A 19,512-nucleotide genomic window follows, 5' to 3' on the forward strand; every position below is an offset into this window, starting at 1 on the left:
TCAGTTGGTATTTATTGGAGCTTTGCTAATCACGACTTGGGCAAAGGCTTTCCTTCCACAAGGGCCACAGTAGAGGAGATACAAATGAGTCAACAGTCGGCTTGGCACATGTTTAGGCTGTTGGGCCTCTTGATATCAACATTGCATGTAACTCCCATGGCATGTTTTTACATGAGAAGTCCACTGGAGCTTGAGGTCTCAGTGACTGACTACAGGATAGCATCTAAGTCATGTAACTGCTCAGGGACTCTGTCCTGGTGGTGGAAGAACAATTCCAATCTGTTCAGGGGGATCTTTCCAAATTGTCCTCATAACAGATGCATCCAACCTAGGTTGGGGATCGCTGGTAGGTGGTCTCTGCACCCATGGTTCTTGGTCCACGTGGGGAAAGGTTGCATCAGATCAACTTCCTGGGGCTCCAGCTGATTCAATATGCTCTAAGGGCTTTCAGAGATCTCCTGTCCAATCAAGTGGTAATATATTGGTAGATGTGGGCTCATGCCTTCTGTCAGGCAGTGGTCCAGTTGTGGGGCTGGGCCATCTCTCAAGGGATGGTCCTCAGTCACTTACCTGGCCAACATGGGGAATGTTAGTGGACAGACTGCCCCTGCAGCCACACAAGTCCCTGAATCAAGGGGTAGTGAACCAGATCTTCTACTGCTGGGAACTCTACTGGTGACCATTCACATTTCCTTGACAGGAAGGTCCCACTCTTCTGTTAGACAGAGCACACACAAACCAGCCTTGGATGCTTTTGTATATCCTCCAGTTTCTGCTACAAATGAAGGCTTTGAAGCTCGAAGACAAGGGGGATCATGATCTTCATAGCTATCCTTTTGGCTGAGACTGGTCTTGCTCCTGTGGGACATGCCCATCAGGGAACTTATAAAGTTGGGGGGTTTCCCAACAATCTGCTCAAGATCAAAGCCAGATATGTCTAGTGGGATCCTTCCTTGAAGCCAAAAGAACACAAGTCTTATGGACTGAAGTGGAGGTGGTTCACAGTTCAGTGTCAGTAAAAGGCCCTAGATACTTTCTCCTGTTTTGAATACCGTCCCCAATTTTCTGAAGCTGGTCTTAAGACCACCTCTGTTTGTTAGGCGCCAATTGCACTGAGGTAAAGACCCTACCATTACCATGTAGAATGTAAGCCCATTTCTCAACAGCCTTTAGTTTTATTTTTCATGTGGGGGGTCTGCTGTCTTTAAAACCTCCCATCAGCCCTCCTAGGTCCTTAGTATGGTTTTATCCCAGCTGATGAAAGCTTCCTCTGAGCAACTGCACTCCAGTATCCTGAAGTACATGACCTGGAATATCATATCTCTTGGTGCACACTTCTGTGTGCAGGATCAGTGAACTTCAGGCTATAGTAACCTATCCACCTTTTTGCCAATTGCTTTCCTAAAATGGTGTTGAATTCCATCTTAACTATCAATTGTCTTTCCAACATCTATTTTTTCTTTTACAATGCCCAATGTCCAGCAAAGTGAACAAGTGCTGCATAGTATAGTCTGCAAGAGAACATTCTTCCCAACTTTGTTAGTTGGCTGGCAATATCAATTTCTAGCTTTTTTTTTTTTATGTCAAACAATCTCTAATTTAAGTAGCAGATTGCATCTTCTGTTTATACTTGGACCAGGTGGGCTGTTTCAAGGCTCAATCTGTCCAAGCCATGGCAGGATTAGTGGCTCACCTACAGTCTTTCCCCCATAGTTTTGCAAGGCTGTGATGTAGTTCTCGCCCCTCATTCGTATCTCATTGCTGCCTGGATAGGGATAGCTAATGTAATAAGTTTAGCCAGTCTGTCCTTCAGACTTTGTTTTTCCCACCTAGGCCCATTCTTGTTCCAGGCTGTCTCCTCCCTGCCACAGGTTAAAAATAAAATACAAAAACATTGTGCTTGTGCCTGTTGGCATGGTTTTGTTGCCCCTTTCATTGGGGGCAGCTTGGAGCTATGGATTACCCATGTGAGGACTGTCCTCAAGAGAAAGTTACTAACCTGTAACAAGTGTTCTCTGAGAACAGCATGATGTTGGTCCTCATGAACCCCTGTGGAGTTTTCTTCATTTATTTTCTTTCTTTGCTAAAGAGACTGAAGAGACCCTGTATGCACAGGTGGCGTCATGGCATGGTTAGTGAGGCTCAAAGTTCTAGAAACTTTGACAGTTTTTTAGTGTAGGGCTCCATCCGATATCACGTGTGTGAGGACTGACATCCTGCTGTCCATCACCTGTTATAGGTAGGTAATTCTTGTGAAATAACTCAATGGCAGCTTTTTCTCTTTCTTTTTTTTTTTTGCAGGTACATGCATGTGTCACTCTTGGAACCTCCAGCCCAGCTACCTCTGAAGTAAAATAGGAGTCAATGAACTGGACGTAATTTAAACTAGCACTTACCTCGTGATCAACAGAGTTGGTCTAATTTTGACACTGCAGGTCAAGTGTCTGCAACAGCTTGTTGCCCTAGGAATTTTTTTATTGGTATTTTAGCACGTACATTTTTGTTTAACTTTTTTATAAGGACCTAAACCTTGGATTTTAATACAGATTAAGGAAGTGTAATTAAGCAATTATGACCAACTGGGAGGTATATTTTTGTGGCTTAACTCTTCTAGGACACTGCCAGGAGAAGACCCATTGATTAGCCAGTATTGCTATAAGCTGCTAAAATATATATTTTTGTTTACAGTAGAGGGCTGATATGGGCCAACAGGCATTCTGTAGCAGCTCTGGGGTCCACTAGCTAATTTGTAGGGTATTTGTGTCCCAGTGTTCTAGGTCTTATATTTTATGAAATTTCAGTTAATTGCTTGCCTTCAACAGTTTTATTTTTTTTTTACAAATATAAATTACTGTTTACTGTAATGGAAGGATCAGAAATGGGGGATCTTACCCTAACATGCTGTATGATGGACATCATGAAATTTGTCAACAGAAAGACCTGGAATAGAAGTTGCCAACTGAGTACATTTGGTCTCCTGATTTTTGATATAGCCTTAATGCTTAAAGGAAGTAGCACACAGTATTAAATTGTTTAAAAAGCTCTGCTGTGCATGTTCTCCTACCTTATCCTTGTCTTCCAAGGTGCCAAGTAGTTTTTTAAATAAACTTAATGCTTAAAGAAAAGTCTTTTCTTAATGTATAACAGCTAATTGGTTCTAATTAAATCTTTACCTGAAGTAACATAGTGTCTTGTAACAGCATATAGGCTTTTTTAACCTTCAGCTAATCAGTTTAGATTAATGAATGGCAAATGTAGTGGATATAACTCGGAAACTTCTTGTTTTTGAATCATATGACACTTCTTGGTTAAACATGACTGATGTGATAAGCTAAACTGGGTCCACTAGGCAACTGTAGATGCAAAAAGGGCTTTAAAAATTTCAGGTTCTTGGAGAGGTTGCAGCCTATCTGCCTACTTCTCCCAGCTGCCCAGAAAGTGTATGCCATAGCATTACCTAAAATTGGCTCATTTTTCCCCCTCTTATTTCCTATGGCTTCATTACATCTACTCTTCCTGGGCCAATCCTCCCCACTTATTCCCTACTGCTAACATTGTCTCCATTCTTTATATTGCCTTCCATTCTGTCTTCTGCTTTGTCTACTGTTCTTAAGCTTCAAAGTCGTCATCTAGCTATTTCTATTCTCCCTGACAGTATCTCCTCCTCATCCCTGTTGCACCTCTACCTTTTCTCTGTAGTCTCCTACTACTCTAACAATCCTGGTCCTCCAAGGTATCTTTCACCCCATCTGTGCTCATCAGTTACCCCTCCAATCTTATCCTTATTCCTCTTCTCCTCCCTATTTTTTTTCCTTTCTCATGGTCCCTGTGGAATACCCATTCTGTTTCCAAGAAGCTTGCTTATATTAGAAAATCTCTCTTGTACTCTTCATCTTGCCTTGAGGCCTGTGCTTCAGTTGCTGCTCTCATGAAACATCTCTTCTCCTATATACCTTGCTTAGTAGGCTGTATTGGTGACGTTTGAACTGCTGCTCTCCCTTCCTGCAGATTTCAACCCCTTTCACCTCATTCCACTTTTTTCTTCCTTTTGGAGCCTAGTCACCCCACTACGTCTGGGTAGCTATGATTTATCGGCATCCCCCCCCCCCCCAATTTCCCATCTCCTTTCTCCCAGGCTTTGGTTCTTGGCTTTCCTTTTTACTTTATCCATCTTCTCCCCCCCCCCCTCCCCCTGCCTAAATGTGGGGCCTTTAACTTCACTGTTGATGATCTCGCTGACTTTTTTTTTTTTATGCCTCAAAACTCCTTGCCTTAACCTCATTTGATCGACAACTTGCCTCTACTGCCTTTATTCACAAGCATGGCCACTGCCTTGACTTAGACTTTTCCTCCAACTGCTGTCTCAGACCATCTGCTAACGTTTTCATACTGAAATACCCTTCCCCCCCCCCCCCCCCCCCCCCAGTTTCATCCAGTCACCACCAAAACCTTCAGGAAGCTCCAGGCTGTCAACCCTTGTATCCTTTCCACTTCCTATCTCTCCTCTCCTCTCCTTCATTCTTAGTTGAGGAAGTTTCCTCTTCTACCCCTCTATACATTCTTGCTGCTCTCCTTATCTATCTTGTAAAGTACACAACCCTTACCTCACCCCTAGAATTTACTTCCTACATTCCTGTACCCACTCTGCAGCATATCCTGCTAAATTCCTGTCTATACTAACTTCATCCACTTCAAATTCATGCTGACCAATTTCCAGTCTTACACCTGCCAAGCAAAGCTACTCCATCCAGCTGACAAAGTCTCCTGCTTCCAACCTGTGCCATCTTTTTGCCATAATCTTCCTGCCTCGTGACGATTCACCTCTCATCCACCCCCCTCTTAATCTCTGCCACACTATAGCTAATCACTTTCATGACAAGGTTTTCAAAATTATTCTGGAGTTCTCCATGAGATGACCTCTACCCTTCTCCCCTGCCCCCCCCCCCCCCCCCCCCAGCTCTTACTCTCCTAGTTTCCTCTTCTAGTCAGACAGGTCCAGACGAATGGGTTATACCTAGTAACAAGCAGATACAGACAGAATAACAGGCTAGCTGACTGTCACCCCTTATACATCTGTACTAACATCAGTCTGCCAGTACTCCGCCTGCAACAGTTGGTAAAGTGCTGAGCACTAAAGCCTGGTTAGGCTGAACAGGGATGTGGATGTAAGTGGCAGCTTCTGAAGTGAAATATCAGCTCACTCTCTGTTGAGCTGTGCCCTAGCATAGCTCCTGCATGAGAGGCTTCTATGAAAACTAAAGCCATGGGATAGGAGCTGATGTCTTTTTGTGGATTGTAAATTGGTTACAAGACAGGAAAAGTATGATTAAATGGTCAGTTTTCACAGTTAAAAAAGGTAACAGTGGAGTGCCTCAGGGATCTGTACTTGGACCGGTGCTTTTTAATATATTTAGAAATGATCTGGAAAAGGGTACGATGAGTGCGGTGATCAAATTTGTGGATGACACAATTATGCAGAGTCGTTAAATCTCAAGCAGATTGTGATGAATTGCAGGAGGACCTTGTGAGACCAGAAGATTGGGCTTCCAACTTGCAGATGAAGTTTAATGTGGACAAGTGCAAAGTGATACATATAGGGAAACATAATCCTTGCTGTAGTTACACAACGTTAGGTTCTACCTTTAGGAGTTACCACCCAGGACTAGCCGTCATAGTGGATAGTACATTGAAATTGTCGGCCCAGTGTGCTGTGGTGATCAAAAAAGCAAACAATGTTAGGCATTAGGAAGGGAATGGAAAATTAAAACGGTGGCTGTCATAATGCCTCTATCACTCCATGGTGAGACTGTACCTTTGAATACTGTGTGTGGTTCTGGTCACTGCATCTCAAAGATATAGCTGCACTAGAGAGTGCAGAGAAGGGTGTCCCAAAATGATAGGGCAGCTATTTCACGCCCCTTATGTGGAAAGTCTAAGGAAGTTGGGGCTGTTCAGTTTGGATATGATACTTTCATGCTTTTGTAGACTACTTGAATAAGTTAATGTAACTCAGTTATTTGCTCTCTCAAATAATAGAAGGACCAGGGGGCACCCCATGAAGTTAGCTGGTAGCTCATTTTAAAACCGAAGAAAATTCTTTCACCCAGTTAAACTCTGGAATTCATTGCCAGGGGGATGTGGTTTCAGCAGTTAGTATTACTAAGTTTAAAAAAAGGTTTGGATAAGTTCTTGGAGATTAAATCCATAAACTTCTATTATGGTAATTAATAAGCAAGAGTAGCTTATGATCTGTCTAATGTATGTTTGGGTACTTGCCAGGTACATGTGACCTGCATTGGCCACTGTTGGAAACAGGATGCTGGGCTTGATGGACCCTTGGTCTGACCCAGTATGGCATGTTCTTATGTTCTAGAACTGTTCTGGTCTAGGCAAGGTGACCTCCTTTCTTCCTGCTCACCTTCTGATTTTGGTTCTTTACCATTATTGTAGAGTAATTTGCATACAGTAACATGTAAACACTTCCCTTTATGACCTGAGTTTCAGAGAATATCACAATTCTGTGTCTTAGATAATAAAAACCCCAATAAAATATCTATTAAGCCTATTACAGCAAAGCTATCACAAGCATAATGATTGTCAGGTATAAAGGAATATGTAGCAGAATATTTTCCTATTGGAAAATTTGCTAATAAGTGCAAGTTTCAGATAATTTTGATATGCTAGTGTCTTGCTTATTTTATAAGAACTACCCACAGATAGCAATTTAAATGGCCAAACCTTCTAGTTCACTGCTTGGGTTTAGGAGTTTTCTCAGCAGAGGCTGGGAATACCATTAACTGGTCTTGCACTTGGCTGGGCTTCTGCACCTTGCTGGAGATCCAGGGACAATCCTGGCTGTGGGAGGAAAAATAGGATTGATCAGCCCTGGAGATGAAGAATGGTGTCTGCAGGTGCTACACATGGCTCTTCTCCCCTTTTGGTCCATGTGTGCTTTCCAGCCTTATACTCATTAAGCTTGCATCTCTTATTACAAATCAATACTTTCAAGATCATTAATGAAACTTGTCCAGCTTATCCTGTGTGGGTTTTTTTAAACCAGTAGGTCATCCCTTGGCCAGAGACATTGACCATAAAAGTTTGCCAAATATCTTTGATAAGTATTGTGGATGTGTGTAGCTATGTCACAAACCCTTGCCTCGCAGGTACCAAAGTCTGTTTTTCACAGAAACAGTTTTATTGTCCTTCTTAATTTTGTGCAGAAAATAGCTTTTCTTCTTACTTGGTGCTGAGAAAAATGTCACGCATCCCACGTGCCTTTGCAAGAGCGATTCCGGATTGTTTGTAGTTAGGTTTTACCAGGCCTTATTCTTACAGGCTGCTAAATAATTAATTAAAAATATAGGAGGAGACTTAGCTGCTAGGCAACTTAGGCTGAGGAGTCTTTTTGGTGAGCATTGTAATCTTTACTTTCCTGGCTGTGGTGGTGCCATTGTGAGTTCAGGGGAGGTAACAAGTGATGCTTCCCAGATTTACCTCTCTATACTAGAAATTTCACCAGTAATCCAGTCTCAAATTTCATCCTGCTTGTCTGACATGGCAGTGGGTCACCCAGGCTGCAACCTTAAGCTTAACGTTGCCAAGAAAGAGCTCCTTATTTTTCTCCCCAAAATCTTTCCCCCTCATCATCCTGTTTCTTCTTTCTGTGGACAACACTGTAATCTTTTCAGTCCTTAACCTTGGAGTCATCTTCCATTCCTCTCCTACACTCATCCAAAGCAATGCTTTAATGTGTTCAATTCTGTATAACATAACCAAGCTCCATCCCTTCCCATTTAGATTACTGCAACTTGCTACTCTCAGATCTCCCACTCAACCATCTTTCTCCACTTCAATGTATCCAAAACTCAGCTTCACATTCTTTTACCAAAGTTGCTACATCCATATATCCATTCTAAAGTCACTTCATTGCCTCCCTATCTGTTCTACATCCAGTTCAAGTGCTTAGTGTGACTCATTACCTTTTCTTTATTCTCTCTATATCCCACTGCACGCTACTCATAAGAACTTGCCATGCTGGGTCAGACCAAGGCTCCATCAAGCCCAGCATCCTGTTTCCAACAGAGGCCAAACCAGCCCACAAGAACCTGGCAATTACCCAAACACTAAGAAGATCCCATGCTACTGATGCAATTAATAGCAGTGGCTATTCCCTAAGTAAACTTGATTAATAGCAGGTAATGGACTTCTCCAAGAACTGATCCAAACCTTTTTTGACCCCAGCTATACTGACTGCACTAACCATATCCTCTGGCAACAAATTCCAGAGCTTTACTGTCTGTTGAGTGAAAGAATTTTCTCTGATTTTGCACATGTAACATTTACACTGCTTTATTCCCAAGTGTGTGAAGTTTAAATCTGTAAAAAAAAAAAATGGATTGTGTATGTATCCTCTGAGCCAGAAAATCATTAAGATGTTTCCTCGCCTCTTCTTGTTTTGTTCTTGCATTGAGTTTGTATGCTGCTGCTTGCAGTTTTGATTGGCTTGAGTTAACCTCAAGATATGTGCATCTCTCTTACCCACTCCATAAGTGATGATCTGCCCCAAGGAGAGCTTTATTAGTTTCCCAAACGGTTGTGGCACTCTCTTCCAAATCAGCATTGTCTTTATAAAAACTAGACCTGGCCATGTCATTCTCAAAAGTCGTGGTGCATCACTCTCACCACGTTTTAATGACAATGAACTGAGTGAGCAGAGAGAACATTATCAAGAATAGTAGCATCTAAACCATCATGAAGGGCATTTGAGATGATACAAGCGTCTAAATGGAGAGGCAGAATAAAATGTGAATCCTCTCTCCTGAGGATGAAGAACATGCCAAATATCCATCAATTGAAGCTCAGAGGACAGAATTAACACCCATATGCTCCTAGTCTCATCTGAGTGCTTTTGTAGGTTTACAGTCAATTCTACTGTCAGCTATAATAGTAAAAGCAACAGCCCTTAAAATGCTCAACATAAGGAGACAATTTGGATAATACACTGGAGAAAATCTGATGATTATAAAAATTAGCTGTAGGGGGGGTCATGTGATGTGGTGAGCCAAGGTGGACGTGTCCATCTGGGCTCTGGGTGCCACGCTTACCATATCCCTTTTAATCTGCACTATTTATTAAGAGCACAAAGTGGTAATGTCTAGGGCAGACAGGGCATATATCCATTGTGTGTTATATACAGAAATCTCCTCAGGCGATGGCTGCTAGAAGCAGAAAAAGACACAAACCTCGTGGGCCTGAGGCCACCATGGTGTCAGTGACTGAACATTTGGGAGACCAGCCATAGCCACACAGGATAATCACAGAAATTAAAGTGGTATTGCTGGCAGTACTAGATGAGAAATTGTCAGGCATTTCCTCACAAGTGGCGGAGGTAAAAAATGTGCTTAACAAAATCGATCCTCACCTGGAACAGGCACAGGGCTGAATCTGTTTGCTAGAGGATGACTCACTGGCGGCCTCGAAAGCTGGCAGCTTTAGAAAAAATGTTGAAGGAGCAGACTGACAAATGGGATGATCTGGAGAATTGCTTGATGAGGTCAAATCTGCAATTCATGGGTATACTGGAGACCATGGAAGAGAGACGCCTAGGAGAGTTCCTAGAGAAAAGGCTGCCAGAAGTTTTAGATCTCTTGGGTATACAACCACACTTTAAAATTGAGCGAGTGCATCATCTTGGAGCACGAAAGGAAAGAGAGGCAAGACTGAGGCTAGTAATTGCTAAGGTATTACATTTTTTGTGCATAAACATCATGTGCTGCAAGCGTACAGAAGGAAGCTTGAATTTTCCTATGAAGTACGCCGGTTACTCATCTTCCAGGACTATTCGGCACGCGTCTCATCTCTACGCAGAGAATTCTCTCAGATCTGCACAATATTGTTCAAGAAACAGGTTAAATTTTCTTTGAAATACCCAGCCAAACTTAAAATGTGGCACACAGGCTACATTAAAGTTTTTGAAACTGCAGCAGAAGCCCAACCATTTGTGAATGCACTTCTGCAGGGGCTGAATCGACTGTTTAGCTGGTTTTATCTGGTCTGCACGGAAAAGAAACATGGCGGTACAATTCTGCTGTCTGCAACCCTTTTATGCTCTCTAAGTTTTGGTTTACCTGTTGTGGAAAGCTTACCCTGTGCTGTCTAAGAGGACATGTCTGTGCTGGCATGGACTCCTTTGTGGTCTCTAAGAAGGGTCCCCCGACACAGACCTGTGTTTCGCCAAACCCGGCTGCGTCAGGAGGGACAAGCATTTAGAGACAGGGATTCTTCAACTTTTAATCGCTGTGCTGATATTTGCTTTGCAGGGTTTGGCGAAACACGGGTCTGTGTCGGGGGACCCTTCTTAAATTCTGTGCTTGTCTAAGCAATGGAGCTGCCGATGTAAAATAAAGACACCTTTGATGAAAAGAATCTGAAGTTGAGGGGACTTATTGAATTACCTGCACTTCCCTCTGTTTGGTGTTCATTATGAATACCTGGTCATGCCCTTCAGTCTCTGCAATGCCCCGGCGGTTTTCCAAAACCTCATGAACGAGTTCTCAGGGACATGCTACATTCTTCCATAATAGTTTACCTCGACGATGTGCTCATCTACTCCAAGCACTTGGAGACGTACTCGCTGGGAGTAAAGGCACTCCAATGGTTCATGGGGTTTGCCAACTTTTACCGGCAACTTATCCCAAACTACTCCCAGATGGTAGCTCCTCTGATGGCCCTTACCAGAAATGGCGCCGACGCTAAGCACTGGCCATCGACAGTCCTACAAGCCTTCCAAGAATTGAAAGAAGCATTCCTCTAGGACACCTGCCTCCGCCACCCTGACCCTTAATGCCAGTTTATCGTGAAAGTAGACGCCTCCGACTTAGCAGTCGGGGCCGTTCTAAGCCAGCTGTCCAATGGAGGTAAGCCCCTGTCGTGTTCCTACTACTCCCGCAAGTTCTCCCGTGCCGAGAGGAACTACGGCTTAGGGGATAAGGAACTGTTGGCCATCAATCTTGAGTTTGAGAAGTGGTGACAGTGGTTGGAGGGGGCCCAACACCCAGTAATCGTTTACATGGACCACAAAAACTTGGAGTATTTGTGTCGCACCCAGTGCCTTAATCCCTGGCAGGCGCGCTGGTCGCTCTTCTTCAGTTGTTTTAATTTTCTCCTTCGCTACCGACCAGCCTCGAAGAACGTTCGAGCGGATGCCCTCTCCCGCACGACAGAGACAGAACATAAGAACATGCCATACTGGGTCAGACCAAGGGTCCATCAAGCCCAGCATCCTGTTTCCAACAGTGGCCAATCCAGGCCATAAGAACCTGGCAAGTACCCAAAAACTAAGTCTATTCCATGTTACCGTTGCTAGTAATAGCAGTGGCTATTTTCTAAGTCAACTTAATTAATAGCAGGTAATGGACTTCTCCTCAAAGAACTTATCCAATCCTTTTTTAAACACAGCTATACTAACTGCACTAACCATATCTTCTGGCAACAAATTTCAGAGTTTAATTGTGCATTGAGTGAAGAAGAACTTTCTCTGATTAGTTTTAAATGTGCCACATGCTAACTTCATGAAGTGCCCCCTAGTCTTTCTATTATCCGAATGACTAAATAACTGATTCATATCTACCCGTTCTAGACCTCTCATGATTTTAAAACACCTCTCTTCTCCAAGCTGAAAAGTCCTAACCTCTTTAGTCTTTCCTCATAGGGGAGCTGTTCCATTCCCCTTATCATTTTGGTAGCCATTCTCTGTACCTTCTCCATTGCAATTATATCTTTTTTGAGATGCGGCAACCAGAATTGTACACAGTATTCAAGGTGCAATCTCACCATGGAGCGAACCCACCTCAGTACATTTTGGATCCAGCCAAAGTCCTGCTGGCCACGTTCGAGGTGGCTCCCGCAGGTAAGACAGTGGAGCCCTCTCATTCCTGCAGGAAAGTCTTAGCGTGGGCCCACGATTCTCTGACCGCCGGGCACCCAGGAATGGCCAGGATCCTAGAACTTCTGACCGAGTTCTATTGGTGGCCGTAGGTCAAGAAAGATGTACAATACTGTATCCTACCTGTGCACGGCAGAAACCTCTACACGGACGCCCCTGGGGGCTCCTGCAGCCACTATCCGTTCCCACTGAGCCCTGGACTCACCTGGCCACAGATTTTACTGTGGATTTGCCGGTTTCCGAGGGGAAGACTGTGATCTGGGTCATGGTCAACCGTTTCTTGAAAATGGTCCACTTCGTGCCTCTCGCCAAACTGCCTTCAGCGCCGGAGTTGGCCGGCATCTTCACACAGCTCATCTTCCGACTTCATGGACTTCTTTCACACATTACCTCTGACCGTGGTCCTCAGTTTACAGCCTCAGTTTACAGAGGGATCTCCAGTATTGGAGGTCCCTCTGCAAGAGGTTCGGGGTGCAACTAGACCTGACAACCGCCTTCCACCCTCAGGCCAATGGTCAGGCCGAACTAACCAACAGAACTTTAAAGGCCTTCCTCCGGGCCTCCTTTGGAGATCTACAAGATGACTGGGTCACCTTGCTACCCTGGCCAGAGTTCTCCTATAACCGCCACAAGCACTCTGTGACCGACCAGTCCCCTTTCCAGTTGGTCTATGGGAAGATCCCAAGGCCTCCTCTACCACTGCCTTTGATGGTACCATCCCCTGCAGTTCAATGTGCCCCATGACAGTTGTGCCCATCTATGGCGAACCACTCAGGAAAAACTCCGCAGGCAGACAAGTCACTGCGGCCTACCCCGGCCTTCCTTCCGGGGCAGAAGATATGATTGAGCACCAGAAACATCCACTTACGGACTCCCTCGATGCCCCTGGCCCCCAGATACATCGGTCCTTTTGCGGTAGTCGAGCGAGTAGGGGCAATCTCCTACCGGTTGTGTCTGCCTTCCACCATGAAGATCCACAACGTGTTCCACGTGTCCCTGCTCAAACCAGTGGTTCTCTCAGCATTTCATGCCAAGCCTCCTGAGCCTGTCACCGCTGCTGCCGACTCTGATGTCATCTACACTGTAAAAGATGTCCGATTCCACCACCGCCGGTGTCAATACCTCTTCTCATGGGATGGGTACGTTCCAGAGGAGAATTCCTGGGAGCCGTCTTCTAATATCCTGGACAAGCGCCTCCTTCATCAGTTGCATGTAGATCACCCATGCCCCCAGGGAGGGAGCCTGTGGGGGGGGTACTGTTACGGTCCCAGGCCGTGCCCCGGGGCCTGCACTCACCCCGAGGCCGGCCTGGACCTCTGAGGGACTCCCCGGCTGACGCGGCCTGGTCGGGCTCCTGACGCGGCGTTCTCCCCGCGAGGGAGATGCCGTCGTCCTTTTGTCGCTGGCCCCACTCCCTAGGTGCGCACAGGGCGCTCCGCATTTAAAGGGGCCAGCGCAGGAGAATAGACTAAACTCCCTGGATGACATCAGATGCTGCAGGGTTATTTAAACCCTGTAGCTGGCCTAGAACCTTGCCTTGCAACGAGGTTCCTCAGTCTTCTGAGTCTCAAGTTGCTGCTGTAGTCCCCACATTGCCTTCTCTGTCTTCTGGATTCCGACCCGGCTTTGTCTCCTGACTTCTCTTCCGCCCTTGGCTTTGGTATTGACATCTGACTTCTGGACTCCGACCTGGCTCCGTCCCATGACTTCGTCTCTGGCGTCCGTTCTTGGCTTGGTCTTGTCTTTTGATCTCTGGCTTCCGACCCAGTCCCGTCCCACGACTCCGTCTTCTGCTTTCATCCCTGACTTTGGTTTGGATCTCTGACTCCTGGCTTCAGACCCGGCTTTGCTCTTGGACTCCGACTCCGACTTCGGCTTCTTCATCATCTCAGGTATCCAGTACTGGCTGGCCTAGAGGATTCTCCTAAGTCCCAGCGGCTCGGGCTCTCACAGGCTCCTCCCGGGGGAGCCGCGAGCTTCCAAGTGTGAAGACTCTTCAGCCACATGGGCCTAGCCGTCCTTCGTCCATCTCGTCAGCTGCAGCCCGGATCCTTGGTCGTATAGGATCCCACCTAAGTCCAAGAGGTCCGGGTCCCTACGGGCTCCTCCTGGGGGGAACTCAGACTTCCAGCCAAGGGTCCACGATTGTAACAAAAACACCATATTCCAAATCCAGCACACCTGCCCAGACAGCTAGCTAACCCTAAAAAAAATGCGCTCCATTCAATAGGGCCATTTAAACCCCCGGGAACAACAGTTCCCCATTTAAAAATAACGCGCTGCTCTCAGTATAGATGACATATCACCCCCATTAGATAAATAAACCTTCTTAATCACAAAAACTTTAATATCATCCAATGGATGTCCACACTCAATCCAATGATCTACGAGGGGTGCATGAGATTTTAACGATTTAATTCTGCTCCTGTGTTCAATAAGCCATGATCGGATAACTCTAGTGGTCTGTCCAATGTAAACAAGCCCACAAGGCCATACAATCGATTTTGACATGTAATGCTTATCCGTTCTGGTTGGACTGTGAGTATACTGAAGGAGGAACATGATCGTTTTCATGAAGGAGATTAGAAGAGAATTCTGATTTGGATAAGAATTTCAGATTTATAAGCGGGGAGTGGATATAGAATAATTGTTACAGACATTGAAGAATATTGGTGTAAAAAATATTTGTATAAATTTAAAATTGTATGTTTGGTCACTGTTTACACGAGCTATAGGTTTTAAAGGGTATGAATGTAAGAGTTTGGATGTGGCTTGTGATTAGATAAGTTTTTAATTGTTTAGATAGGATGTTCTAGATTTTGTGACATAATAAAGTTTATACATATATTGTATTGAAAAATTGTATATAGTAAAAGATGTACAGCTTCTGTTTTTAAAATCTGAAAGCAAAAGAAGCCATCAGGTGAGCACATTAGTATTTTTAAAAATCCACCCAGAGCAAACAATAAGTTGGCTATCCTATAAAAAATTTTGCAGAGTAGTGAATCACTTGTATTGAAGCATTGGGGTTTTCTTGTAATGGGCTTTTCTGTGGATGACTGAGCTGACTCCTGCCACATGATAAAATTTTCACATGTTGGAAAAAATTGTGGTTGAACAATTAGCTTAACCTAAAGGGCTGCTGTCAGTGGGAGATTGCTTTTTGACTTATTCAGAAGGTAAATCTGTCCTTTATTGTGTGCAGAGTGGGGAACAATTGAAAGCAATTGGTTTCCAGTATTTTGTTTCTACTAGATTATTTAGAATTTACAGGGCTGCCATGAGGAAAGGTTAAGGAGGTTAGGGCTGTTAAGCTTGGATAGGAGATGGCTGAGGCAGGATATAATGGTCTATAAAATCATGACATGATTACTCAGGTACATGTGAATCAGTTATTTCACTCTTTCAGATAATACAAGGACTAGGGGCTGCTCCATGAAGTTAGCATGTAGTTAAGGCAATTAGTGTAGCTGGGTGTAAAAAAAGGTTTAAACAAGTTCCTGGAGGAGAGGTCCATAAACTGCTATTAATCAACTGCCCTGTAGGTGAATTTTCAAAAGAATTTACACATGTAAATGTAATTACTGTCCCAGCAATTTTCAAAAGCCATTTACGCGTGTAAAGTGCACTTACAAGAGCAAATCTTATGGACAATTCAATGTAGCAATTTTCAAAAGCCCACTTACTCGAGTAAAATGCATTTACTCCAGTAAAACCCAGTTTTACGCATGTATATGCTTTTTTAAAATTAGGATCTTAGGGAATAGCCACCGCTTAGTACTGACATTAGTAGCACAGGATTTATTTACTGTTTATGTATTTGCCAGGTTCTTGTAGCCTGGATTGGCCACTGTTGGAAACAGGATGCTGGACTTGATGGACCCTTGGTCTGACCCAGCATGGCAATTTCTTATGTTCTTGAGTGGCTATAAGGCCATCTCTTTGAAGTTTATAATGGGCTGTAACTTTACACTTTGAATGGGTGTCTCTGCCATTGTCCAATGTGGAGATTTTACTATATCTAAGGTGGGGCCCCTTAGGTGTATGTCCATGATTTGGGGGGGGGGGGGGGGGAGTAAAAATTATATAAATATTTCTCATGCTTTATGGTAGTGTGCCCCCTTCTGGCATGGGGAAATATTTGGAAGATTCCTCAAAGTTTTCATTTAAACTAAAATCCATGAGGAATCTCCTTCTGGAAAAAAAGCTTCTGAAGTAAAAGGTAAATTTTTAGAGGTGAAATGTTTTCATTTTATAAGAATAATGTAATGCATCAGCATTGAAGCAGGGGCATAAACCATTAAATTGAAAGTAAGGTGCTTAGAATGCCTTTATCCTGATTCAAGTGATTTGTTACTCCCACTACACATCTTAATCAGGTGTGAGATGAAAATGCAGCTTTAGACTTGTCAGACTCGATCACTGGAGCGGTTGTGGCTAAATGAAATGCTAAAGCCTCAACAGCTGCTACCACTTTCTTCAGAAAGGGAAGGTTTCTTTTTGAAAGCTGTTAGTGTGGCAAATTAACAACGTGCTGGTTCTCAATGTAATTTGTATTCTTAGTAAAGAAGTGTGAAATAGTAGTGGCCAAGTTGGCCTTCAAGCAAACTGGATTCTTTGAAGGTTATGATGCCTTTTTTTTTTTTTTTGGAGCAAGATAAGAATTATCCCAAGACAACGTACATGAGGTGTCGAGAGCATCCAATCTCCTCTTCCAATGACTTGTATAATCAAAAACACTGGAATTGATTCTATTTCCCTTTTACTGCAATAATGCAGGATAGGTAGAGACATTTTTCAGCTTTTATTTTATTTTTCTTGGCTCTTTATCAAGTTTATTACAACACGAACAAAAAATGGGAGAGAGCAATGGGGAAAAATGATGCATTATTTTTCTGAATAAATATAATTTTGGTTCTGGTTGCAATAAACACTGCAATTCACAGGAGACAAAAATTAAAAACTGAAAATGATAGTTCCTATGAATAGTTTAATCTCCTTTTATCGTTATTTGTGCTTTGACCTTTGTAGGTGTTGTAAGTGTGACTTCCTAGTTTTCGAGGAATGTGCACTGCTAACGATGGGGGCTGATGCAGTAAAGTGTACCCAGCCTAGCTCACAGGTTAATGAGCAATTGGACACGCTAGACTAGCACCAGATGCAATAAGTGGGATTAGCGTGTCCAAAACACACGCCCAAACAACTGCTTAGCCGATAGCGCACATCACATATAAATTCCATGTACCTGAGGCTATTACCCCCAATTCAGAAAATCCCTGGACGCCCAACACATACTTTTCAATGCAGCAAATTTAATTCCTGCTTTGGAGATGGTGTTAAATTATTGCATCAGTCAAAGGCTACTGCGAAATGCAAAAATACTGTTCTGTGTGGTTCCTCCTTCTAAGTATTGTTGTGATACTTAGATCTACTGCTTGTGATGTTCAAGCTTAAAGGAATAATTGTTGCAACCATCACTGCCAGACGTCTCCACTCCACCCACCTTACTTCTTTGGCGACTCCCTCTTTGGTTGATGAAAGTTTGGCTGCCGCAGCGTCATTTTGCCGACCTCCTCTGGCGTCTCTGGACTGGCTAGATGCTGCCTTCCGCCATGTTCTCCTGAGGCCTAAGGGCGCGCGCGCGGCGTGGCCCCGACTCAAGTACCAGCTGTGGTGCGAACCTCAGGGGCATCCCCCTGAGATGTCACCATCACCAGATATTTAACGTCTCTTATTTTGCTAGCTAATCGAGTTAGCAAAGGGTTTCCTACCTAGCTGCCTCCAGGTATCGCTGTGGATGGGATTCGCTCTCTGCTTACCTTGCTACTCTGCCTCCTTGGACTTTAGCAGGGGTACCCGCTCCTCAGGGGCCTCGCTTTCTCTTTTGCTTTTCAGGTCACAGTCTGGAACCGGTACTCGCTCCTCGAGGGCCCACGTTCCCGGACCTGCTACTGAATATAACTTCTGCAGGAAGTCACCGCTGCCTACAACACCAGTGAGTTACCATCTCTCTCTCAGAGCTTTCACTGGAACCAGGTACTTGCTCCTCGAGGGCCTACTTCATTCCAGCTCCTGGGCTGTTCCAAGGGACTATTGTGTGAGTGTTACCATCAAGATTCTGTTGCTGAATTCTGCCTACTCACTATCTCAGTTTCTCTACAGCTCAGCCATCCTGGGATCGCTGTTCCAGTGCCTGAGGGACTACAGCCCAGCCGGGCTCTTCCAGCTCACTACTGCCACCTCTGGTGGTTCTCTAAAACAGTTTAATAAAAGAACTAGTATATGTCTGTCTCCCAACTCTGAGCCTGACTGGTGGTCTCTCTCGGGATCTTCCCCTGGGGGTGTGGTCATCTGCCACCGGCCCAAGGATCCACCCACAATTATCACAAATAAGGTCATCACATTATTGTTATTATCTTAAAAAAAAAAAAAAAATCTGCACGCACAGTATACACATTCCAGGCGTGTATATCAAGCATGTACATTGAGTGAAATCAACTGAGACGGGATAAAATGGACACTTGCATCGAGCGCCCGTTGCAATTGTGGGTGCCCAACCACGTCTCCTGTGTGCCCGATGCATTTGAGCACTAGGGACGCACAAATCTTCCCTAGCACATCCTTTTTAATGCAGTAGCTCATTTAAATATTGCATCAGGCGCCCAGGAGATGTGGCTGTGCACACGTTAACGTGCTCAGTTTGGGCACATATTTTTACGCATGTCTTATTGCATCAGCCTGTATGTGTTGCAAGAAAAAAAGGCATGTGTACTCTTTCAGAAGATTAGCCACATGAAGTTCATAACTGAGATTACACTGGAAATTCTTCATTAAAGCTTTGAGATTGGAACACCCAGCCAGAGTGGACTCCTGACCCCCCACTCCCCTGCACCCCTGCCTTACTGGTAAAAGTGGTATTGGTAGTCCTGTATGGATCCGGAGTGCCCCCTAGGATCCAGGCTCACATTCGACCACCAATGCCACTTATGCAAGTAAGGGAAGGTCTGGGGATGGGCTAGGGTAGGGATGAGGGTCAGGGATCCATTAAATCACCAGGGACCCTTTGAGGTACAAGGGGAGGGGTCCAGGGGGTGGGGGCTAAGGAAAGGGGTTGGGGTAGGGGTGAAGCTTTCTTCGAGCAGTAAAACTTTTTAAAAATTTTCAACTATGGCCATCTCAAAGTGTGGTTGGGATTTTAGAATACCCTTGGGGCTTGCTCAGAGCAGTTGGCCTCTTTAAAACAGGATCTTGGGTGCATCGGGACATGTGTTAACATCCCAGTGCATTCGAGGGAAGATAGCTACAACTCATAAGCTGTAGCTAATTTTAGTTCAAATATTGTGGATTATGAATTTTTTGGAAAGCCACGTTATTTGATTTACATAGGTTAAGGTATTTGAGTTCAGTAGCATGTATTTCCATGCAAATAAACTCATTTGAATACCCATGCTACTGAGGCTGGATTAACACACAATCCCCCTCATTTATTAAACTGTGTTAAGGGCTTATTGCATGCAAAAAGCCCTGTTAACGCATTTGAAAACGCCTTTAACAGCACCATATGATAT

The 19,512-nt window shown here is 44.3% G+C and overlaps 1 protein-coding gene across 3 annotated transcripts in view; it reads left to right on the forward strand.

Moving 5' to 3' along the window:
• Positions 1 to 3,188, forward strand: part of CCNA1 (cyclin A1) — a 60,118-nt gene extending 56,930 nt beyond the window's left edge. For all 3 annotated transcript variants that reach the window (XM_029602720.1, XM_029602721.1, XM_029602719.1), the window contains exon 9: positions 2,302 to 3,188. In XM_029602720.1, coding sequence (XP_029458580.1) covers positions 2,302 to 2,353 — 52 coding nt within the window. In that variant the 3' untranslated portion in view covers positions 2,354 to 3,188. The remainder of the gene's footprint in view (positions 1 to 2,301) is intronic.
• The last annotated feature ends 16,324 nt before the right edge of the window (positions 3,189 to 19,512 follow it).

Source organism: Rhinatrema bivittatum, chromosome 5 (genome assembly GCF_901001135.1).
Source record: "Rhinatrema bivittatum chromosome 5, aRhiBiv1.1, whole genome shotgun sequence".
Classification (NCBI taxonomy): domain Eukaryota; kingdom Metazoa; phylum Chordata; class Amphibia; order Gymnophiona; family Rhinatrematidae; genus Rhinatrema; species Rhinatrema bivittatum.